The following is a 22,288-nucleotide window of genomic DNA, read 5'->3' as shown; positions in this document are numbered from 1 at the left end:
GTTTGTCACCCCCATATGTCCAAAAAACAAGGCGAATTTAGCAATGAGGAGCTGTATAAAAACTTCAGTGACACTATGTTAATAAATTCTGATAACTCACTAACATGAGAGCATCCTGGATTACTTTTTTAATCAGAAAAGATAAAGCTATTCTATTCTATTAAAACAAAAACAAATACCTGAGGAACTATGCAACCCATTAGTCTTGAGTGCCCCCTACTGGGGACTTTTTACTGATATTAACAAAATGCTAAATTACAATTAATCACAAAAAATAATTCAAACACCATTTCGGCATATGGTAAAAAATCTGGAAACGCAAAGAAAAGATGTATGTTTTGAAATGATCTTATCGAGGAAGTTCTTTCTTTACTTATGATGCATTACAGGTATGTGCTAAGGACTCTATCATCAGGGGAAAGACAAAGAAATCAAGTAAAAGTTTTGATCTTCCATCTCCCTCCCAGACAAGTGTGTATATTTGTGTCACTGGTGGGATGGGGTTGCAGAGTGTGAAGTGATGGCAAACAGGAAGTTCGAAAAAACAAAAACAGTTTCACCTCATTCCTTTTTATCTGTTTACTTCTGAACTTATATTTATCTCTCTCACATTTCAAATCTAGAATAATTAGCTCTACCTCAAAACATATAGGTTGCTTTAAATTACACTAGGAATTTTTCAATCCTTCTGAGTCTGCAATTATACACTATATAGTAAAGACTTAGAGTAAAAGAAAAATGTGGATGTTGGAAGAGCTCACCTGAAAAACGTCAAGTATATTCAGACAACAAAACAAAACAAAACACTGCAATTACCAGTGGTAACATTTCTTTATCAAAGTCCTCCATTTTTTAAAAGACATATTGATTATGCTTGTTATTTTTCTGAAAAACTAATATACAACTCATAACTGAAACTAATTTTTTATAGAAACCAAAACAAAATTACATTCAAAAGTGCAAATTTATGTTTTTAACTTTTAGTTAGGCAAATTCTATTTTGCTATTTCTAGACATTAATATTTTAAACGGTCTTGACTTTACTATAAAACCCTCTTAACTAGTAATACTTACAGCTAATCTGTGATTATTTGCAAGGCTGATCATTTGCTGGGCTAGGCCATTTAACAACCGAGTACGAAGGGATAGATCATCTAGGTCATGACGAAAAGGAAAAGCAATACCATCCACTATCACTAATCGAACCTAAATACATAAGAGATAACAACATTTAGTATTAAAATTACAGTAATAAAAATGGCATCCGAAAAGCACAGTCTGTTACAGGAAAAAAACCCTTAAAATCCTGGATTTCCAACTCTCCAAAGGAAGGCTTTTCTTTTAGAGAGTTATAAATCTATTTATCCAATGCTTTCTGTAGTAATCACCAAAAGTTAAAATATATTCTAGTCTGATAATTTATCAACTTAAAAAGTAATTTAAAAAATATTATAGGGCCGACCCCGTGGCGCACTTGGGAGAGTGCGGCGCTGGGAGCGCAGCAGTGCTCCCGCCCACGGGTTCGGATCCTATATAAGGATGGCCGGTGCGCTGCTCACTGGCTGAGCGCGGTGTGGCCGGTCACAAAAAGACAAAAAAAAAAAAAAAAAAATTATAATTTTCTTATAATTTGCCACTATACAGTTTTTACAGAGGTGTCTTCCACTGATAAAGGCACATTTGAAGTCTTAGTAAAACAAATTTTTCAATATACAGATTTTACCTTCAGAGTTCCTTTTATGTTTAAAAAAACCCTTCAAATATTAAATTATAATATCTTCTTCAAAAATTTAATTCTTGGTACACTTTTCCCCCTTAATTTAATATAGACTATGGGGCAAGTAACTATTACAGAATCTGTTAATACAGAATTCACCATAAAGAAGATATGTTTTGAATTCCAACCAAGGTTTACCTACAGATTAATAAGCATTTTTGTGACAGTTTCACTTATTATATACCCAAGTAATTATAAGTGAAACTATCATAAAAAGGCTTCACTTATAATTATCTGAATTATAAATAATTCAGAGAAGTTATACAGTTATACATTGCTTAATGATGGGTAATATGTTCTAAGAAATGCGTTGTTAAGCAATTTTTGTTGTGCGAACATCATAGAGGATACTTACAGAAACTAAGATGGTACAGCATACCATACAACTAGACGATATGGTATAGCCATATGCCATTATAGTCTATCGGACCATTGTCATACTTGTGCTCTGTCGATGACTGAAATGTCATTATGTGGTGCATGACGTCTATTGATATATAAACAGTAAAGTTAGAGTAATACATCAACATATAAACCTAAGATCAAAATCAAAAGGAATCTGAAAATTAACCTAAATATAAAAAAAACAAAAACAACAAGGCTATATTTTTTTCTGTCTAGTAAAAGTTAAGTTAAAGAAGAGGCTTTTGTGATGCAATGTCTAAATAAGCCATTCTTTAATCTTTTATTTAGACTATGCATTTCTTCATCAAGCAAATATTAGACACTTACTATATGCTAGTCACTGTTCTAGGCATTGAGGACACCATCTTGAATAAGAGAAGGTGCCTGCCCTCTTGCAGTTTATATTCTAGTGGAGTAAGAGACTCTTAACATGCAAACAAATACATAAGTAATATAATTTATGATAATAATAGGAACTATGAAGAAAATAAAACTGAGTGAAGGGATAAAGTAGGTGATGGGGTAGAGGAAGGCTAACTTAGACTGAATGTAAGAAGGCATGAATGAGAAGGCAGGCAAAAGAACTGAGTCTTGGATGAGAATGTCTAGGAGGGAAAGAGCCTATATATAAGGAACAAGAAGGGCAAAGGCCCCAAAATTCAAATAAGTTTCATATATATAAGGGTCAGAAAGAAAGTAATGAGAGGTGGAATAGTAGAAATAACATCAGACAAGTACAGTGGTGTGCTGAAGCCAAATACTACAGCCAACTGAGCCAAGTGCTAAATTTCCAGAAATTGTATGAGGTAGTCATTAAACACAGCCATCTAAAAAATTAAACTATATGAATGAGTAGATAAATTATCTTAAAAGATGAATAATAAATACTCAAAACTCTTTACTTCCTAAACATTTTACCATATTTTAATATCAGCTATAGTACTCTTATAGGGAAAATACTATATATTATGATGTGATAGTGTACATTGCCTCTTCTCTACTTCATGTTCAATGACATCACACTGGAAGCTTGAAGTCAGCCATGGTAAGAGTATTTTCTCCATGGAAATCAGCAAACAAAACACCTCCAGATCAGGGCTTGTTTTATTGATTGTCTATTAAAAGTCTATTTAATAAATTGATGGAGAAAATGTCAAAATCAGATTGAATTTAAAAATATGTGGTATCTCAAGCCATCACATTTTGAATTGTACAAAAAACTGAGGAAATATTCTCTAGTATTAGAAAACTAACCAATTCAGAGCTAGTCAGTTAGTTCAGATGGTTAGAGCACAGTATTGTAATATCAAGGTCAAGGGTTCAGATCTCCATACTGGCCAGCCACCAAAAAACCAAAAAAACTCTAGCCAATTCAGCAAAAAAATTACACCTTTATTGTCTTACTTTCATCATATTAACTTAAGCAAAACCTACATCCATATTAAAATAGTACTTGTTCATCGATGATATGATCATCCCTGAAATAGACAGCAATCAACTATTTACTAGTAGCTTCATTTTGCCAAATAATGGTATAGGCTGGATACAGATATATGAGTTTAGAAAAATTCAAATTAATAAAAACCTCATACATTGGTGGTGGGAACGTAAAATGGTTCAGCTACTGTAGAAAAGAGTTTGGCAGTTCCTCAAAAAGTTAAACATAGAATTATCATATGACCCAGCAATTCCACTCCTAGGAATATACCTGAAAGAGATGAAAGATAGTGCAAGAAATACATGTACATACAGGCTTATAGGAGCATAACTAACAGCTGTCAAAAGATAGAGATATACTCCAAATGTCTATCAGCTGATGAAAGGAAAAACAAATTGTTGTGTACACATACAGTAGAATATTATTCAGCCATAAATAGGAATGAAGTACTAACATGCTACAAGGTGGATAAACTTTGAAACATTACAGGAAGTAAAGAAGCCAGACAAAAAGGTCACATATTGTCTGATTCCATTTTATTAATATCCAGAATAGGTAAATCTCTAGAGACAGAACATATATTGGTGGTTGCCGGGGAATTGGGGGAGAGGGAGGAATAGAGAGCAACTACTTAATAGGTAGAAGTTTTATTTTGGGGTGATGAAAATGCTTTGGAACTAGTGGTGGTGGTTGCACAAAATTATGAATGTACAAATTGCACTGGATTGTTCACTTTAAAATGGTGAATTTCAGGGCTGGCCCATGGCTCACTTGGGAGAGTGTGGTGCTGATAACGCCAAAGCCAAGGGTACAGATCCCTATATAAGGATGGCCAGTTAGCTCACTTGTGAGAGCATGGTGCTGACAACACCAAGCCAAGGGTTACGATCCCCTTACCGGACACGCACACGCACACGCACACGCACACGCACACGCACACGCACACGCACACGCACACGCACACGCACACGCACACACACACACACGAATTTCACCTAAATAAAAAAAAGCAAATCAAGAAAAGATTTCTGTAAAAATCAACTGGCTATATGAAATTTATAATAAAGATTACTATACATTTTATTACTTGTAACTTGTGTGCTACACATCCTTTATATTAGCAAAATTTATAATAAATGTCTAAATAAATAATACGTGTATATATACACGTATGTATAGTCTACATACGTGTATATATACATACACACATGTATAGTCATTAAACATTTACCAGCATACCAATGGAAAGATAAGAAAAATCAGATCATGTAAGGTCTTATATATTTATTCAATGGTTATCAAAAGCCAGAAGGTGATAGGATGACATAATCTAACTGATGAAGAAAACAAAAACAACTATCAACCAAGAGGTCTATATCTGGCAAAAGTATTCTTGAAAAATGAAGCAGAAGCTGGGCCGAGCCCATGGCTCACTCGGGACAGTGCGGCGCTGGGAGCGCAGTGACGCTCCTGCCGCAGGTTCGGATCCTATATAGGAATGGCTGGTGCACTCACTGGCTGAGTACCGGTAACGAAAAAGACAAAAAAAAAAAAAAAAAAAAAGAAGCAGAAGTTAAGACATTCCCAGAGAAACAAAAATAGACAGTTCATCACTAGTAGACCTGTCCTGCAAGAAATACTAAACGAAGTCTTTCCAGCGGAAATGAAAGGACACTAGACAGTAACTAAAATCCACATAAAGAAATAAAGAACACTGTTAAATGTAACTAGTTAAATAAAAATCAGCATTAATAACTTTTTAGTTTGTAACTCCTCTTACTATACGATTTAAAAGACAACTACATAAAACGATAATTCTAAGTCTATGTTGATTGGTACACAATGTATAAAGATGTAATCTGTGACAATAACAACATGAGGGGGGGTAAATGGAACTACAGAGAACCAAAGTTTTTGTATACTATTGAAACTAAGTAGGTATTAATTCAAACCAGATTTCTATGAATTAAGATGTTAACAATAATGCTAGAGCAACTACTAAGAAAATAAAACATATATAGTAAAGGAAATGAGAAAATAATCAAAATAGTACACCAGAATATATCTATCCAACAAAAGAGAAGGCACTAATGGAGGAATTCAGAAACATGATGTGATAGTGATATAATGAGAAATACATAATTGGTCTCTATCCCTGGTTCCTGAGATAGAGTTCCTAAAACTCTTCTGGACAGTGGTACTAGAAGAATCTTCTGTTCTCATATTTGGTCTTTGACCAGGGTTCCTAACACAGAGCTTCTAAGACCTTTGTAATTTCCTGAGTGATAAGAGCATCTGACAGAGTTCCTAAATCTCTTAGAATTTCCTGGGTGATAGGAGCATCTTCTGTTCTAATAAGGCAACTCTTGGTAAGTTCCTAGATAGTGTCCAAATTAGGGGTTGGTTGCCAGGGGAAACAACCATGTAATGAGAGGGTTAAAACTTTCAATCCCATCCTCCAAATCTGGGAGAGAGGGAGCTGAGAGTTGAGGTGCTTATTAATAGCTAACGATGTGATCAATCATACCTACTAATAAAGCTTCCATTAAAAAACTCCAAAAGGACAGATTTCAGAGAGCATCTGGATTGTTGAACACACAGAGGTTCCTGGAGGGTGTTGTGCCTAGAGAGAGTATGGAAGCTCTGTGCTCCTTCTCACATACCTTGCCCTATGCATATCTTCTATCTGACTGTTCATCTGTATCCTTTATAATATCCTTTATAATAAACTGGTAAACATGTTTCCCTGAGCTCTGTGAGCTGTCCCAAAAAACTAATCAATCCTAAAGAAGGGGGCACAGGAACACTGATTTATAGCCAGTTGGTCAGAAGTATAGGTGACAACCTGCTACTTGGTACTGTTGTCTTGACAGGGAGGCAATCTTATGGGACTTAATCCTTAAATTATGGGATCTGACTCTACTCCAGGTGTAGAAAGTGTCAGAATTAAAGTGAATTACAGAACACCTAGCTGGTGTCACAGAACTGCTTGATGTGGGCGGGGGACTCCTATAGATTTTGGTTACAGAAGTGTTCTGTGTTGTGTTCACTGTATAAGAAGAAAAAGTGTTTATTTCTTACACCTGAAATAATCTGTATAGAAAATAAATTGAGAAATGACAGAAGTGCCTCCTTATCAGTAAATACATTAAATGTAAATAGATTAAACTCTCCAATTAAAAGGCAGCGACTGACAGAATAGATTTTTTAAATAATCCTACCTATACACTATCTACAAAAGACCCATTTTAGATCCAAAGATGGAGGCTGGCTGGTTAGCTCAGTTGGTTAGAACACTACGTTATGAACACTAAGGTCAAGAGTTTGGGTCCCCACACAGGCCAGCCTCCCCTACCCCCCAAAATAATAACCCAAATTTAAAGATGCAAATGGATTAAGAGTGAAAGGATGGAGAAAGATATTCAATGGAAACAATAACCAAAAGAGGGCTGGAGTGGCTATACTAATATAAAACAAAATAGATTTTTTACAAGAGACAAAGATCTACAAAGATGAGTACTGAATAATAATAAAAGGGTCAATCCATCAAGAAGATATAACAATTGTAAACATATATGCACATGATAACAGAGCCTATGGTATATAAAGAAAAACCTGGCAAAATTGAAAAAAAAAAAGACGGTTCTGTAATAATTGTTGGAGACTTCAACACCCCACATTCAACGATGGGTGGAACAACTGGACAAAAAATAAACAAGGAAAGGGAAGATTTAACAATACTAGAAACCAACTGATAAAAAGCACCTAAGAAAACCCACAGCTAATATCATAAAGTTGATTCTCATAATTCATAGTAGTCAGGTTCTACAGAGCTAACACCAACACTGAATTAGTGAACACTGAACCACTGCTCCTAGGGAAAATACAGGGTTAAGTTTCTGTGACCCTCTGGACACAACATTTTCATCAACCAATAAATATATAGCCTTATTTTATGTGTGTTTTTACTTAAAGACATGTTTAGATCACTAGCCAGCACTTCAGCACTACACTTGACGGGCATTTTAAACAGTGAAATCACAAAAAAAACAAAACAAACAAACAAAAAAACCCAATAATACAAAAAATGTGGCATTAAATAGACCCTGAAAAGGACATTGTTTACAGTATGAGAGATAAAACAAGAAGGCAGAGAATATCACCTTATTCACTTTGTTGGGAATATATGCATAGGATGACTAAATCTTTCACCACTCTACATATATCTACTGCTAGCGACAGAACTGTGTCCCCCCAAAATTCATATATTGAACTTCTAACCCCCAATATGACTATATGTGGAGAATGGGCCTCTAAGAAAGTAATCAAAGTTAAATGAGGTCATAAAGGAGGGGCCATGATCCAACAGGATTAGTGTTCTTATAAGAAGAGACACCAGAGAGCTCACTCTCTCTAACTCCCCACCATGTGAGGACACAGAGAAAAGGTGGCTGTCTGTGAGCCAGCCAGGAAGAGAACCCTTGCCAAAAACCAAATCAGCCAGAACCTTGATTTTGTACTTCTGCCTCCAAAACTATAAGAAAATAAACTTCTGTTATTTAAGCCCTTCAGTCCATGGTATTTTTGTTATTGCAGCCTGAACTGAGAAATAAATTGCAAATGACTACATAAGCACTGTTAGTATTAATTTTGGGGTTACAAATAAATTTTTGTGTGTATACAAATCCATAATTACATAATCTGTGAATAATGAAGATCAACTTATTTAACTTATTTAATGGTGATAGATTGAAAGCTTTTCCCCTAAGATCAGGAACAAGACAAAGATGCCTGCTTTCATCACTGTTTTTCAACATTATATTAGAATTCTAACCAGAGCAATTAGGCAAACTAACAAAAAAACAAAAAGGTGGGCCAGCCCCTTTGCTCACTCGGGAGAGTGCGGTGCTGGTAGCGCTGAGGCTGCGGGTTTGGATCCTACATAAGGATGGCTGGTGTGCTCACTGGCTGAGCGTGGTGCAGACAACACTGTGCCGAGGGTTGCGATCCCCTCACCGGTCAAAAAAAAAAAGCAAAAACAAAAAGGAAAAGAAAAAGAAATAAAAAGCATCCAAATTGGAAAGAACTAAAACTATCTCTATTAAAAGATTACATATATATAACATTATATACACACATATACATATATTAATAGATTTTATATATAGAAAATCCTAAAAAATCCATGTAAAAAAACTACTAAAGCTAAAAAACAAATTCAACAGAGTTGCAGTATACAACATCAACTTCCAAACATCAGTTTTATTTCTATACACTAGCAATAAACAATTGAAAAATGAAATTAAAAAAAAACAATACCATGAAAACAATCCACTTACAATAGCATCAAAAAGAATAAAATACTTAGGAATACTTGTACATTGAAAATTATAAAACATTCTTGAAAGAAGTTAAAGAAAACCTAAATAAATAGGTATCCCATACTAGTGGATTGAAAGACTTAATATTATTAAGATGGCAATACTAGTACACTCAAATTGATCTTTAGATGCTGTTGGGAAAATAGAATAGTTTAGTCAGGTCCCTCGCCTCAGGGCAGGTTGGGGGTTGTGCAGCACATTCTTTGTGAATATGTTGTGTGTGGGTGGAGTTGGTGTGCATGCATGGCACTGCGACCTTGGCTGGTATCTGCCTTGGGCAGCCACTGCCCACACAACCATGCTCTCAACCTACGGCTTCTAAGGACCTGTTTGCTTGTTACCTAGCTCATAGGCCTATGTGTGAGGGGTCTGGGGACCCAGCCTGGCGTGTGAAGGGTTTGTGACCTAATCTGGACAACAGGCTTGAGATGTCTGTGTGCTTCAGATCCAACCCTAGCTCGACAACTGGCCCAGTCAGCAGGATTACGAGCAGGTAAAAGAGCTTTACAACTGGCGACCTCAGCAGGATTCCAACATTGGCCTGGCCCAACAATTGGCAATGTTGGCAGGATTCCGACAGAGCCAGAGCACCACAGATGCAATGTAATCTCTATCAGAATTCCAACTGCCTTTCTGCAGAAATAGGCCAATCCTCAAATTCATATGGAATTTCAAGGGGCTCCAAACAGCCAAAACAATCTTGGGAAAAAAAAGAACAAAGTTGGAGGACTCACAGGTCCCACTTTCAAAATGTACTACAAAGCTACAGAAATCAAAATCATGTGGTAATGGCAGAAGAGTAGACATACACATCAATAGAATACAGAAATAAACTCACACATCACAGTCAAGTGATTTTCAAAAAGGGCACCAAGTTGATTCAATGAGAAAAGCTGAAATGTTAGCTCAGTGAATAAACTCAACTAATAAAAATTTTGATTGATGTTTAGGACCTGATTGTGGTAAAAAACCATACACTGAAGTTAAGTGTTTCCCCTATACTCTTATCAGCAACTATGATCACTGAAAACTGACTTCTGTGACCAAATGTGTGAGAATTTCTCTCTAGCAAGCAAGCAATCAATCAATTCTGCAGTGTACACCAGCTGGGTGCCCTCCAATTCAATTTAGTTTTCAAGCCCCCAGGAAACTAACCTAAGAGAGCACAGGAAAAGTTTTTCCTTCCTGAAATAACCTCATTTCAGAGACAAAGCCAGAGAGAGTAGGGAAAGGCTGTAAATTTAAAAGGCTTCCCAACCTTTTAAGGCTATTTCCATACATAGTACTCATCCCCCATTTCCAAGGCCAAAACCCCCTGCTGTTTATCCTTTCTTACTAAAGCTAAGCATTTATGGGCTGACTGATTAGTTCAGATGATATCAATCCCTATACTGGCCAATCCTCCCACAAAAGCTGAGCATTTAAGGACATCTAAGCATTTAAAAGCAATGGTTCTCACATCAGAACTTATTGGAAATGCAAATTATCAGGCCATATCCATATAATGAATCAGAACTCTGGGGGTAGGGTCCATCCATTTACACTTTAACAAGCCCTCCAGGTGAAATGCACACTAACGATGGAGAATTACTGGGACATTGCTTTTTTTTTTTTTTTTTTTTTTTTAAATGGGCACTGCATTTTGAATGAGCAGAAATCTCAGCCCAGTCTGAGATAACAGCCAGCCTCAAATCCATGGGTCAAATTAGCATCTGACCTTATAACTGCACTATCAAAAGTAAGTTGCCACTGGATTAAAAAACAAAATGAAACAAAACAGAAAATACACTCTCAGTACCCCTTCCTCCAAAAAAACCTGAAATGAAAGGAAAGGGTTTTCAGTAGGCCCATGAAAAGAAATGGCTCCCCATCACTTCCCAACAAGTGTCAATTTCCTGCAATATCCCAAACCTATCTTTAGCAGTTAGTGCCTCAGAGAGGAGTCAAACCATTAGAGTGACTATTACTCCATGATGAACATATTAAAAGAGAAGGTTGTTGGTTAGTGTTACTGACAGGTCAGGCTCGGCTTGCCCTCTTGCCTTAAACAAACGACCTGAACGTCCAAAAGTTGATGCAAGGATTGGAAGGTGTTGCTTTGCCCCCCACGGATTTGTCACCCTACTTCCCCTGGGTGACGGAGCCACAAGGATTACTCAAAGCCCATCTCTTCTGGGCAGTGAGAAGCCCCAAAGTAGTTAACTTCCCTGGAACCCTCAAGTGAGAGGCATCCCTTCCTTGGGAAATTAACCGCGAATTGGGGTTTTCTTCCTGCATTTATTTTCCAGACCAGGAAGTTACAGGAAGAGAACATAGGTTGGGTTATATATATAGGCTGGTAACTTTCAGTGAAATAAGTCAGATGACATTCCACTGGACAATTAAGTGATCCACCAACAAAAGCTTGATCTTAGCAAACATTTCTTCTCCCTCCAGCAATTTTCCGGTATCTTTACACATCAATCAGTAACTAGTCTGCCCTTGCGCCAACAACCTTGCTGTTAGAATTCTTTATCTTACACCAGAGACTTTATAGCCTGAGGAAAACTTCCAGTCCTCAGCAAGGTCAATATTTGAAACTGCAAGGCTTTGGAAAACCAGGCCCTGTGAAGTACATGTGCTTTAGGAATCCTCTACAGGAAGGTTAATTCAGATTACTGGTACTCAACTAAATGTCTAACCAAGCAAACAAAGAGAAAAGAGTAGCGGGGTCCAGTTTAGCCTAGTCCTAATCGGCGGGTCCAACCTATTCCATTATCAGTAATTGATAAAAGCAGTTTTCCCCACTGTTTTCAGCAGAAAGAAGAAAAGTATCAACTAGGTTTAAATCATAAAAACAAAGCATAGCCAGGAGCCCTCCAGGGTGCACCTATACAGTAGTGGATACAATCAAACCAAACAGAAGAGGGCTCGGAAAATCATAGAAAGCTAAAGAGAATAAAGCATTGCCTTGTCAGAATTTAGGCCAGGGACTCCAGGCGAGATCTACCAGCAGCAGAGACATGGGAGCAAAATAGTCCCAGTGGCCACCTGCCTCTTGCAGCTAGAGTCCTCCCCAGTGCCCAAAGCCAGTGATTAAATTAGGCTCTCCGATTACAAAGTCATAGAAATAAACAACGTACCCAACAGTAAAACAAGCAATGCTTTGCTGAAAGAGGAGATAGACTTATGCATAAGGGGGGTAGCGACAGTAAAGCTAGCCCCCCAGGGGAGCTGTTCAGGGTCTTCTACAGGGAAAGGAGTTAAGGGGTGGCAGGCCAGCATCACTGGAGGTGGTCCATTCTGTCCTTCCTGGTTGCATCATGGGTGCATGCTCAGTATGTCCAAAACGGCAGTGGTGTTCATCATTTTCACCCCAGGAGGGTCACCTTGATGCTTTGTGCGCAGGTGGGAATTCCTAAAGGGGCCTTAAGGTTAATCTGTAACTTTTACAATTATAGTAAACAAGCCTTGGGGAGGGGTTCTGCAACTCAGTAGATGTCTGTTTCCTCTCTTATCTCAGTCTGTTTTGTCAGGGAGCCCATGGGGTAATCATTTGCCCTGGAGGGTCTCATAACTGAGGAGTGGAAAAGTAACAAAGTGTCCTCTGCAGGGAAAATGGAGTCAGTTTGGTTCACAGGCCTAGCCTTACTGTTTCATTAGTAGTTAAAGAATAATATAATTTTTAGCATCTAGAAATATTAAATGATCAAAATTTTTTAAACTGTAGGGTAGCCAAGTTACACAATATAAAAAAAGTCCAATCTCATTAATAACTGAAGAATGTAAATCAAATAACAAAGAGATAGCATTTTCTATGTAGAATCCTGGCAACAATATCCATAAGGTTAGGATGATGGGTAACAGGCACTGATATATACTGTTAATAAGGGTGGAAATTGGTGCAACCTTTTTGAATAACAATTTGTGTTAAAGAAAAAAGTACTCTAACACTTCTTAAAACAGTAAGGAATACAAACTTTCCTCTAAGCACTGCATGAGCCCCGCATTCTATAAATTTTGGTATATTACACTTTGATGTTTTTCTCAAAGTACTTTCAGATTTCCCTGTGGGTTTTTTTTACTCACTGTTTATCTAGGAGAGTGTTGTTTAATTTCCACACATTTGTGAATTTTCTAAATTTCCTTCTGTTATTGTGGTTAGAGAACACATTTTCTATGATCTTAGTCTTTTCAAATGCATTAAGACTTGCTTTGTGCCTCCCCCCCCAAAATTATTACCTTACAAAAAAATAAAAATAAAATGGCAAGGAATACTTTTTTCAAGACTATTGCTATAGGGGTATCACAACAGGGGAGAGAGATTATATTCAAATCCAAATACAACAAGGACAAGTGGGGATTTACAGCCAAGGAGTAGAGTGAAGGAAGGGATCAGTGAATGGAAAATTACTAACAGGGGACATCAAGGGTAAGAGAATTCTTATTAAACTGACCTAACAGGATTCTTGCTAAAGGCAGGCCAAGGATTTATACATTAAAGGTGGGAAATGAGGAACTTGATCAGATATCAAAGCTGATCAGATTATCAAAGGCGAGAGATACTGACAGCAGGATTCTTTGCTTAGACTGGGCCAGACAGGCCAAAGGCAGGATGGGGGCCAAGTTTGGTCAAGGAGAATCTTTGTTTTTGGAAAAGTTTATCAAAATTAAAGATGCACATACCCTTTAAGATTAAAATTCCAATATGGAATTTACCCCATAAACAAATATTCACCAAGCTATATGTATAAGGATAATCACCAAATCATTAATAATACTATCTAAAAGTTCACTGGTTAAAATAAATAAATAAAATAAAAGTTCACTGGTTAAATGGGGGACTGGTTAAATAAATTAAATTTCCTACTTAAAATAAAGTAATATGTAGCTGAGTGTTATAATACCAAAGGCAAGGGTTCAGATTCCCCTACTAGCCAGCTGCCAAAAAATAAAAAAATACAGCTGAAAAAAGAATGAGGTCTATCCTTATGTGTTGATACAGAAACATATGCAAAACACTTTAAGCCAAAAAAGAAGGTATAGAACAATATCACATTGCAATCCCAGGAACAAATGTTAAAGATGAAGAGATAGATGCTGCAATATGTACAAAATTTTTCTGTAAAGACAAAAGAAATATTAATAGTGGTCAACTTTGGGGAGAGGACTAGGATGAAATAGCAAGAGGGAAGTCTTCATTTTTCATTTCATATCTTTCTATATAAGTCTGTTTGATAGGAGCTATTTAGGTGGAACCTCTTTCTATATTATTTCTATATTATTATTACTGGAGGTGGAACCTCTTTCTATATTATTTCAAATTCTTACTTTGGGCATAAACTATACACACAAACACACACGTGTGCATGCACGCATGTGTGCAAAATAAATAAACTGTAGGGCAGGGAAAGAAGAGATGTTTTGATTGGCTTTGACTTTAATTTTATGTTACTGTATTACTTAGTTATTTTTCATGCTTATCTTTTTTTTTTTTTCCTGGTGGCTGGCTGGAACTCTGGGCCTTTCTGTTCTCAGTACTATGCTCTAACCAACTGGGCTAACTGGCCAGCCCTTTCAAGCTTATCAAATACCTCCAAATATACTTGGTTAGTTACATTTCTGTAGTTTGTCCCATACCTTAGAGTGCTCTGAAAGTAAATCTGGAAGGAGATAAACTTGTGCCAGTAGCTCTGTGTAGTCATGACACCGAAAATAATAAATATGGGAAAGAATATTTTCAAGTGTGAAATCCTCTAAAGCTTTTTGGTGTTCTGAAACAAACAATAAAACAATTTAAAAATAATTAGTTTTACCTATTTTGATATGCTGGTGATTGTAGGAAGACAATACTTTTAAATAACAAAATGCTGTACTTTGTATAACAAAACTCTTCACTTTAATTGAAAGATGACAAAAGTGTAGCAAAATAAAATTACTATAAACTATCATTTCATAATTCCTGACATCTTATCACTTTTCCACTGTTCCTTACATACTAGGCTATCTATAAATTGTACACACATACAACTAGAGTTTTAATGCCTGCCTTTTCATATTTCCAGTCATTGGCTTCCATTGCACAGAAGTAACATAAGTTTCTCTTTCTTGTTTTTTTCCATAGGACTACAAATTAAGAGCTCAAAGGAAAAATGTTCAAATGAAGCATTTGTCAAAAGACAAATTACAACAAATTTAGTTTAAAGATCTCAATTGGCTTTACTGAGATTCTACTATCAAGTATCACGTGATACTTGATCTAGTATCAAGCATCAAGTGATACTTGATCTAGTATCAAGCAACACTTCATTCCATAAAATAGAATTAAATGTTCCAATAAGCTGAGCAGAAGGGGTTGGCTTTATGGACAGAAAGGCTGAAGGAAGTAGAAGCAAAGAACAGAGTGTATTACTACTTTTCTTATAAAGCAGGGACAGGGAAACAGAATAGAAAAATAACTGATTAGTTAACATCAGGCTACTTCTTTTGCATAAGGATTTAAGCAGACGGAGGGGCAGGCCAAACAGCTTAGTTGGTGAAAGGGTGGTATTGTTAACACCAAGATCAAGGTTCGAATCCCCATACCTGTCAGCCTCAAAAGAAAAAAAAAGCAAAGGGAATCTCATTATCATGCTGATTGACAATTATTTACTTATTTATTTTTGGATTGAGAATTTAAATTGGACTGTTTGGGATACTGGCTGTTTGGGGGTTTGGTGATGTGGAACTTTAGCGTGGGTGACTCCGTTTTGATTTTTAGTCTGGTCCATTGAAGCCTAGTGTACAGAAACTTAGCTTAAAACAATGGCCGCCTTTACTTAACACATTTTCCCCCTTTAATGCTGTAGTATAATTTGATATTTACATAGAAACAATGATATAAAATCCTCCTTAGACTGGATTTTAAAAATATAACCACTTTGGTTTTGTACATATTTCGGACAGAAAAGAATTTATTGCATTTAAAATTTTAATGTTAAAAAGCCAAGAAACCATATTTTATAATAGAAAAACATTGCCTATTGCAAATACACACACACAAAAAAGCCAAATTTTCACCAAAGAAGAAGGGAGGAAAAATACTTTTTCCTACTACTCTCCTAGGTTTTCTGGCTGAGGTCCTATAAATCGTACTGACAAAACAAGGATTAATGAGAGAAAAATATATAGAAGTTTATTGACTTGTACATCATGAATGTAACACATGGGGGTCCATAGATTAGTAATTCAAAGGTTAGGTTAGAATTTGGGTTTATTTTACCAAAAGAATAAATTTTAAGAGAAGTGACAAAGGAAAAGAACCTTGGGCCGGCCCGTGGCTCACTCGGGAGAGTGCGGTGCTGAGAACACCAAGGCCCCGGGTTCGGATCCCATATACGGATGGCCGGTTTGCTCACTGGCTGAGCGTGGTGCTCACAACACCAAGTCAAGGGTTAAGATCCCCTTACCGGTCATCTTTAAAAAAAAAAAAAAAAAAAAAAATAACCTTGAGTCTCTAGGGGTAGCAAATTATGAGAAGGCAAATATATGGGAAACTAATGGAAGATAAAGGCTAGCAAGTAAAGTTTATATAGATTCCTCTGATGCTGCCTCCAGGCTGATAAGGGTCTAAAGTTGTCTCCAATCACTAACTTTTGTCATTCCTGATAGAGAAGGGAGGAGACACCTTTGTACATTTATGTCCTGCTTTTAGGAAAATAGAGGGAAGGCAGACAGCTTTACTTTATCTGCTTCTTCTCAATTGCCTTCAGCTCAAAATAATCCTTAGGCCAAAGTGGAATATTGGGGTGGCATATTCTGCCAGTATATAGCATTCAGTCTACTGAATCCATTATATCTATATAATGATCACTAGTTAAATGGAATGCTTAGTATCTCCATGAAAAAAATAATAATCCAGCTTGTTACACTCATTTAAAGGATACACAGTAATCTCATGAGAAGCATTATGTTTCTTAAAACTTCTAGAGAAAAAAAATAAATAAAATAAACAAAGCAAAAGAAAATAGTCAAACCAGGGCCAGCCCATGGCTCACTCGGGAGAGTGTGGTGCTGATAACAGCAAGGCCAAGGGTTTGGATCCCGTATAGGGATGGCTGGTTGGCTCACTTGGGAGAGTGTGGTGCTGACAACACCAAGTCAAGGGTTAAGATCCCGGTCATCTTTAAAAAAAAAGAAAAGAAAAGAAAAGAAAATAGTCAAACCAGAAGCCATTTAATTTTATAAGTAATGGAAAATACAAAAACTTGAATATAAATTACCTTTCTAAAAAGTTGTTTTAAAATCAAACACTTCATTTCCACATAACAAACACCAAAAAAACCTCTCAATCACATTAGCAATGCAATCAACACAGTTATAAAGTCAATTTATATATACTTAAAGCCTCCAAAGGTCAATCAGCTTAAGTTCCAAACATGTCCAGATGCAGTTTCCAAACCAGTATGGAGGTCAATATACACTGGAATGCATTTAACAACAGTTGTTTATATTAAGGTGTCCAACAAGCTTACACTTGACAAGTTGAAGTATAATAATCTGAAGTCATATGCTGAAACACACACACAGGTTTTGCCCCAAAGCTCCTGCAGTAAGAAGTGAAAGGGGAAAAAAGGCCAGTCCAGGTCGTGAAATTTCTCATTTTGTAACAGAGGTATGAGAGTTTAACACTAGTACACTGTCAAGTCATTAACGTTTGCACTCCAAATCTCTTGCTGAGGTCTGAGATGCACACAAATGCAAACTATTTTTATTATATAGAAAAAAGAGGATCATTTGCTAACTTACCCTCTCCCACGTGTGTTCCTGCTGTAAGGTGAAGGTGCTGAATACAGGCAGTAGCAAGGTCTACCACTCTATCAACCATAAAACTTCCCTCTGTATCAATAAAAACTGCTTCACCTGCAACTCCTCCAAAACATTCCGGTATCTGCACATCTACTGCCAACTGCATACTGTCAAGAAAAAGAAGTCAAATGACCAAACCATTATTAGGATCATCTAATGCAGTGTTTTTCAAACTCCAGATAATGACCAGTTACGTACCACTAAAAGTAAATGCAAATACTCCCCAAGGCAACAGAGATGTCTAACTCTCTATGGCTCCAGATATACATGAATCAATTGATACTTGGATTAAGGGAAGGGTGTGCCTATAAAACCACTATGAAGGACTTTTTAATGGTTTTTAGGCCTCTGGGAATGGAATCCTTTCCATTACATAAATCTACTTTCAAATTGACTTTCAAATATATTCTCAGGAGTGAATTAATAGAAGTAGAAGACTGACTGTTTAACCCATGTTTAACAATGTCAAAAGAAACATTTTTTAATATCAAAATAATTGTATCATTTTATCAAGATGGGATACTGAAGTAAAACAAATGGTCAACTGATTTTTGTTTGATGCACACACATAAAATTAAGAGCACATACATGCCTTTTTTTTGGTCTCTTGACTATAAAACTACAGCACAATACTCTATTATTTACATAAAATGTTAAGCCCACCCTTAAGACCAGAACATTTTATTTTACCATATTTGTGTTTTTCCAACACCTGGCGCACCACAAATTTCTGTTGTTTTCATTAAGGGTACTCCGCCCCCAAGAATATTATCCAGTGCTGAACAGAAGGTAATTATGAAGCCCTGGGAGTGCTCCTGCTCAAGAAGTTCCAGCGCTGTACACTTCTTGCCTGACTCAGATGTACCAGCATATCTTGGTTTATTTGTGAGACATTCTCTTCTTATAATCTGCAAAGTTTCTAAGGCTTCCTCTTTAGATATCCCAACTTCTGAAAGTAAAATAAGGAAAAGAAACCAAACCCTGATTTTTAGAGATTTAACAGTCTAACATAATGGGTTGTCTTCGTTAATTTTAATTTTTAGATAACTAGAGTGATGCTAAGAGTAGAGAAACATAAAAATATGACATTCCATTAACTATTTAATTTTTCAAGTTAAAAAAGGCATCTTTTTGTTTTTTCAGTAATCACATAAAGATTTACCTATTGCCTCAAAAACAGAATTCAACTAAAGTATTTCTGGGTACCTACAAGAGTATCTCAGGAGGTAAAAATAAAAATGTACTAGCAGTCAGTCCTTTTATTATTCCTTTCGGTCTTATGAAGCCATATTTATTTTGCTCCCGTAAGGTATACATATTATTTCTCAGAGAAGAATGAAAATGGCTTAACTACCTAAAACAAGGTACAGCTTTAAGAAGTGCATGTGCATGTATTATTCATAATAAAAACTTTTCATAGAAACACTGACATAAAAAATTCATGTATCACTCCAAACTACTTAATGAGAACAATTATTCAATGCACAAAAATTCAAGTAATACACTTATAATTCCTCAACCATACAATTTCACTCCTATATGACAATATGGCTGGAGAAGAGAAAATAGCAATTACAAAACAAACTGCTAAAGAAATAGTGGTGATGGGCTGGGAGGTTAGTTCAGTTGATTAGGGCATGGTGCTGATAACACCAATGTCCAGGGTTCAATCCTTGTAGTGGTCAGCTGCCAAAAAAAAAAAAAAAAAAAAAGAAAGAAAAGAAAGGGGAAAAAAAAAACCTTGCGTCAGAAACAAAAAATTTTTTAAATTTTAAAAATTAAAAAAATAAATGGGAGGACATCACTTATTAGTTTCATATATCAGTGCTTGATTTAGCAAGGATATGAACTATAAAGCTGGTGCCAATACAAGACAATGTTGGTGATAAGTATTTAAGAAATTAAAATCCTATTCAAGAGCTTGAATGCTGGAGTCAGATTGCTTGGGTTTGTAAATTCTGACTGCACCACTTACTGTGTGACTTTGGGCAAGTTTTTTGTGTCTCATACATTTTTCCTCTATAAAATGGGAATAAGACAATACATATAAAAAGCTTCATAGAATACCAAGGCCACCCCAAAATGGTCAACAATCATTAGCAATTATTGAGTCCCTCACTTCTTCTTTGGAAAAACAACTTGTTGAAAGAAAAAGAGCCCATCAAACTTTGGGGAACAGTCTGTGGTATGACTTAAAACTGTGAACGCTGGGTCTACAATATTTATTCCTTTTTTCCCCTGGTGGCTGGCCAGTATGCGGATATGAACCCTTGACCTTGGTGTTCAAGGCCGCGCTCTGACCAGCTGAGAAAAGGGCCAGCCTACAGAAGTTAAAGTCCTGAGTGGTGAGTTGAAACCTCCCTATTTTCCATGGTTAAAGGCAATTATTTAAAAGTCTGCCCTATTTTCTTCAGTGACTAGCACAGGTCTGGGCATATCACAGTGTAATGTGCACAGCGAGAGTGCCTACAGCCAGCTTCATTTTTGTGTATCTCAGGATGCAGTGGTTCCCACCAACGTATAACCTGCAGTACTCTGGAATATGTTTTGGATTTTTCAGTGAATTACATAACAGAAGAGCTGTCTTTTTTCTACTGCTATCTCCAGATTCTGAGAATTCTACTCCCTTTCTTGCTTAGTGTCTCTAGTCTTACACGAGTCCTGCATTTCTGGAATTTAATCCCCACCCTTTGTCTTTTGAAACAGCAAAAATAAGACAGCCTGTCTGGTTTTCAATTCTAGCTCCACTATCTCCTAACACAGTTATCGTAAAAAGTTACTTAGCCTCCCCAAGATCAGAGATCAGTCCTCTCAACTACCTACTGGACACACATATACTGAACCACGTCAGAAGGTTCTTTTGAATATAAATCCTCAAAGCATCCAGCAGGCACCGCCAGAGAGAAAGCAATCAAGAAATGTAATCACGACCACAGTTCTCCTAACCAGACAACTTTTAAGTGGAGTCAAGGAGCTGTTTCACGTTGTAGACGCGATCGCGGGAGGCCGCAGCATCTGGCCGAGACTAAGCGGAAGCCTGAAGCGGGAGAACGAAGACCATGCAGCGCCCACGGCGGCCGGTGTGCCTCAGTTCGTTTCACTCGGTAGTCGTTACCTTTGCTGAGCTCGGAGGGTTTCACCTCTAGGAGTTCCTCAGCAGTCTGGAAACCTGCAGACACCAGCTTCACTCGCACCGCTGGAGACAGCGGGAAACTCACTAAATCCCGCTGCATTTCAAAGCGGGACGCCTACACATGCAGTAGTGCAAACCCTAAGCCGCAAAGCCTGGGCGCCTAAACCTCGCACGCCCGCGCCCGGCCGTGCCGTGTGACGTCAGACGTAAAGCGGGAGGGGCGGGGTCTGCGGCCTTACTGCACGAGGTTTTGGGCTTTACCGCTTTGCGGAAGCATGCAAAATTTCACACTTTGGCAGCATTCCCATTGTGATTCCTCCAAATCCCATTTAGGGTTTCCCCATCAAATGTATATCCTTGATGGTAAAAAGATGGATGGAGTCCACAGGATGGATAGGCCCAGTGTGGCCTACACACCACATTTCCTCACCTCCGCCCTGGCCTGTTGGGTGAAATCTCAGAGACAATAGGAACGATCTCCCCGAGTGGGAGTAGTGGTAGTAACAGGTGCGCACTGGCCAGTTACCGGGTTTTTTTTTTGGCGTGAACAGTCATATAAGGACTGACCTGCATGTTCATCATAGAGTTCAAGTCTCTTGGCTCTTCTTGCCAGCCGTCCCCTTTGCCTGCCCGCCCCCCACGCCTTTCCCGCCCTCGCGAGGCATTGTGGGCCAGCCCCCAACCGGCGAGGGAACGCTCGGCGCCAGTCCCCGCACCCACCAACGGCTTTCCGCGAGTCAAGTATGGAGGTTTCTGAGACCGGTACAGCTTCACGACCTACCTGGTTTAAGAAGTAGCTGGAAAAGTAAGCAAGCAATGTCCCCATAGTGGGCTGGGCCTGGGCTCCTTGGGTCCTGAGAGGGAACGTTGGGCTCCGCAAGAGTTCTTGTTCTGGTAGAGTTGCGAAGGGGAGTTCAAGCCGTGGAAGTGACCGTTTCTAAAATACAGAATTTTGGGGGAATTGGAAGGCAGTTTGGAAGGTGATTTATGCGGCCTTTCCTTGACTACGTCAGTGTGATTTATTTAGGAGAGTAACTTATTCGCTACCTGTTGGCGGTGATTCTTAGCCTTGACTTTTCTTCCCAGGTTAGAGGAACTCTCTAAATGTACTACAAATCAGCCCTTCAAATACATAAGGTCTAAGGAAGGAAACAACATATTTTGAGCATTTTAGCAAATCGCACGTGTTGCAAATGCTTAGAGCCATGCTACAAGTTTGGGACGTAGAAGCTCAGAGCACGGTATTCTTGAAGCCAAAATTCAAGACTAGTATCCTTTTACTACCCTGAGGTAACTCCAAATTGTGAGCCCCTCCTGGAAAGGAAGAG

At 37.6% G+C, this 22,288-nt stretch overlaps 1 protein-coding gene across 6 annotated transcripts in view; it reads right to left on the bottom strand.

Annotated features, from left to right (window-relative positions):
• RAD51C (RAD51 paralog C) overlaps positions 1–21,117 on the bottom strand; it is a 46,975-nt gene extending 25,858 nt beyond the window's left edge. For 5 of the 6 annotated variants that reach the window (XM_063111787.1, XM_063111783.1, XM_063111785.1 and 2 more), the window contains exons 1-5: positions 20,943–21,117; positions 18,518–18,776; positions 17,768–17,934; positions 14,621–14,754; positions 1,075–1,206 (exon numbers count right to left, since the gene is read on the bottom strand). In XM_063111787.1, the coding sequence (XP_062967857.1) occupies positions 1,075–1,206; positions 14,621–14,754; positions 17,768–17,934; positions 18,518–18,776; positions 20,943–21,060 (810 nt within the window). In that variant the 5' untranslated portion in view covers positions 21,061–21,117. The remainder of the gene's footprint in view (positions 1–1,074; positions 1,207–14,620; positions 14,755–17,767; positions 17,935–18,517; positions 18,777–20,942) is intronic. The other variant, XM_063111788.1, reaches the window with a different exon arrangement.
• Positions 21,118–22,288: the final 1,171 nt, after the last annotated feature.

The sequence above is a fragment of the Cynocephalus volans genome, chromosome 10 (assembly GCF_027409185.1).
Source record: "Cynocephalus volans isolate mCynVol1 chromosome 10, mCynVol1.pri, whole genome shotgun sequence".
Classification (NCBI taxonomy): domain Eukaryota; kingdom Metazoa; phylum Chordata; class Mammalia; order Dermoptera; family Cynocephalidae; genus Cynocephalus; species Cynocephalus volans.
The sequence above is the reverse complement of the archived record's forward strand: the minus strand, read 5'-3'. Positions and strand labels throughout refer to the sequence as shown.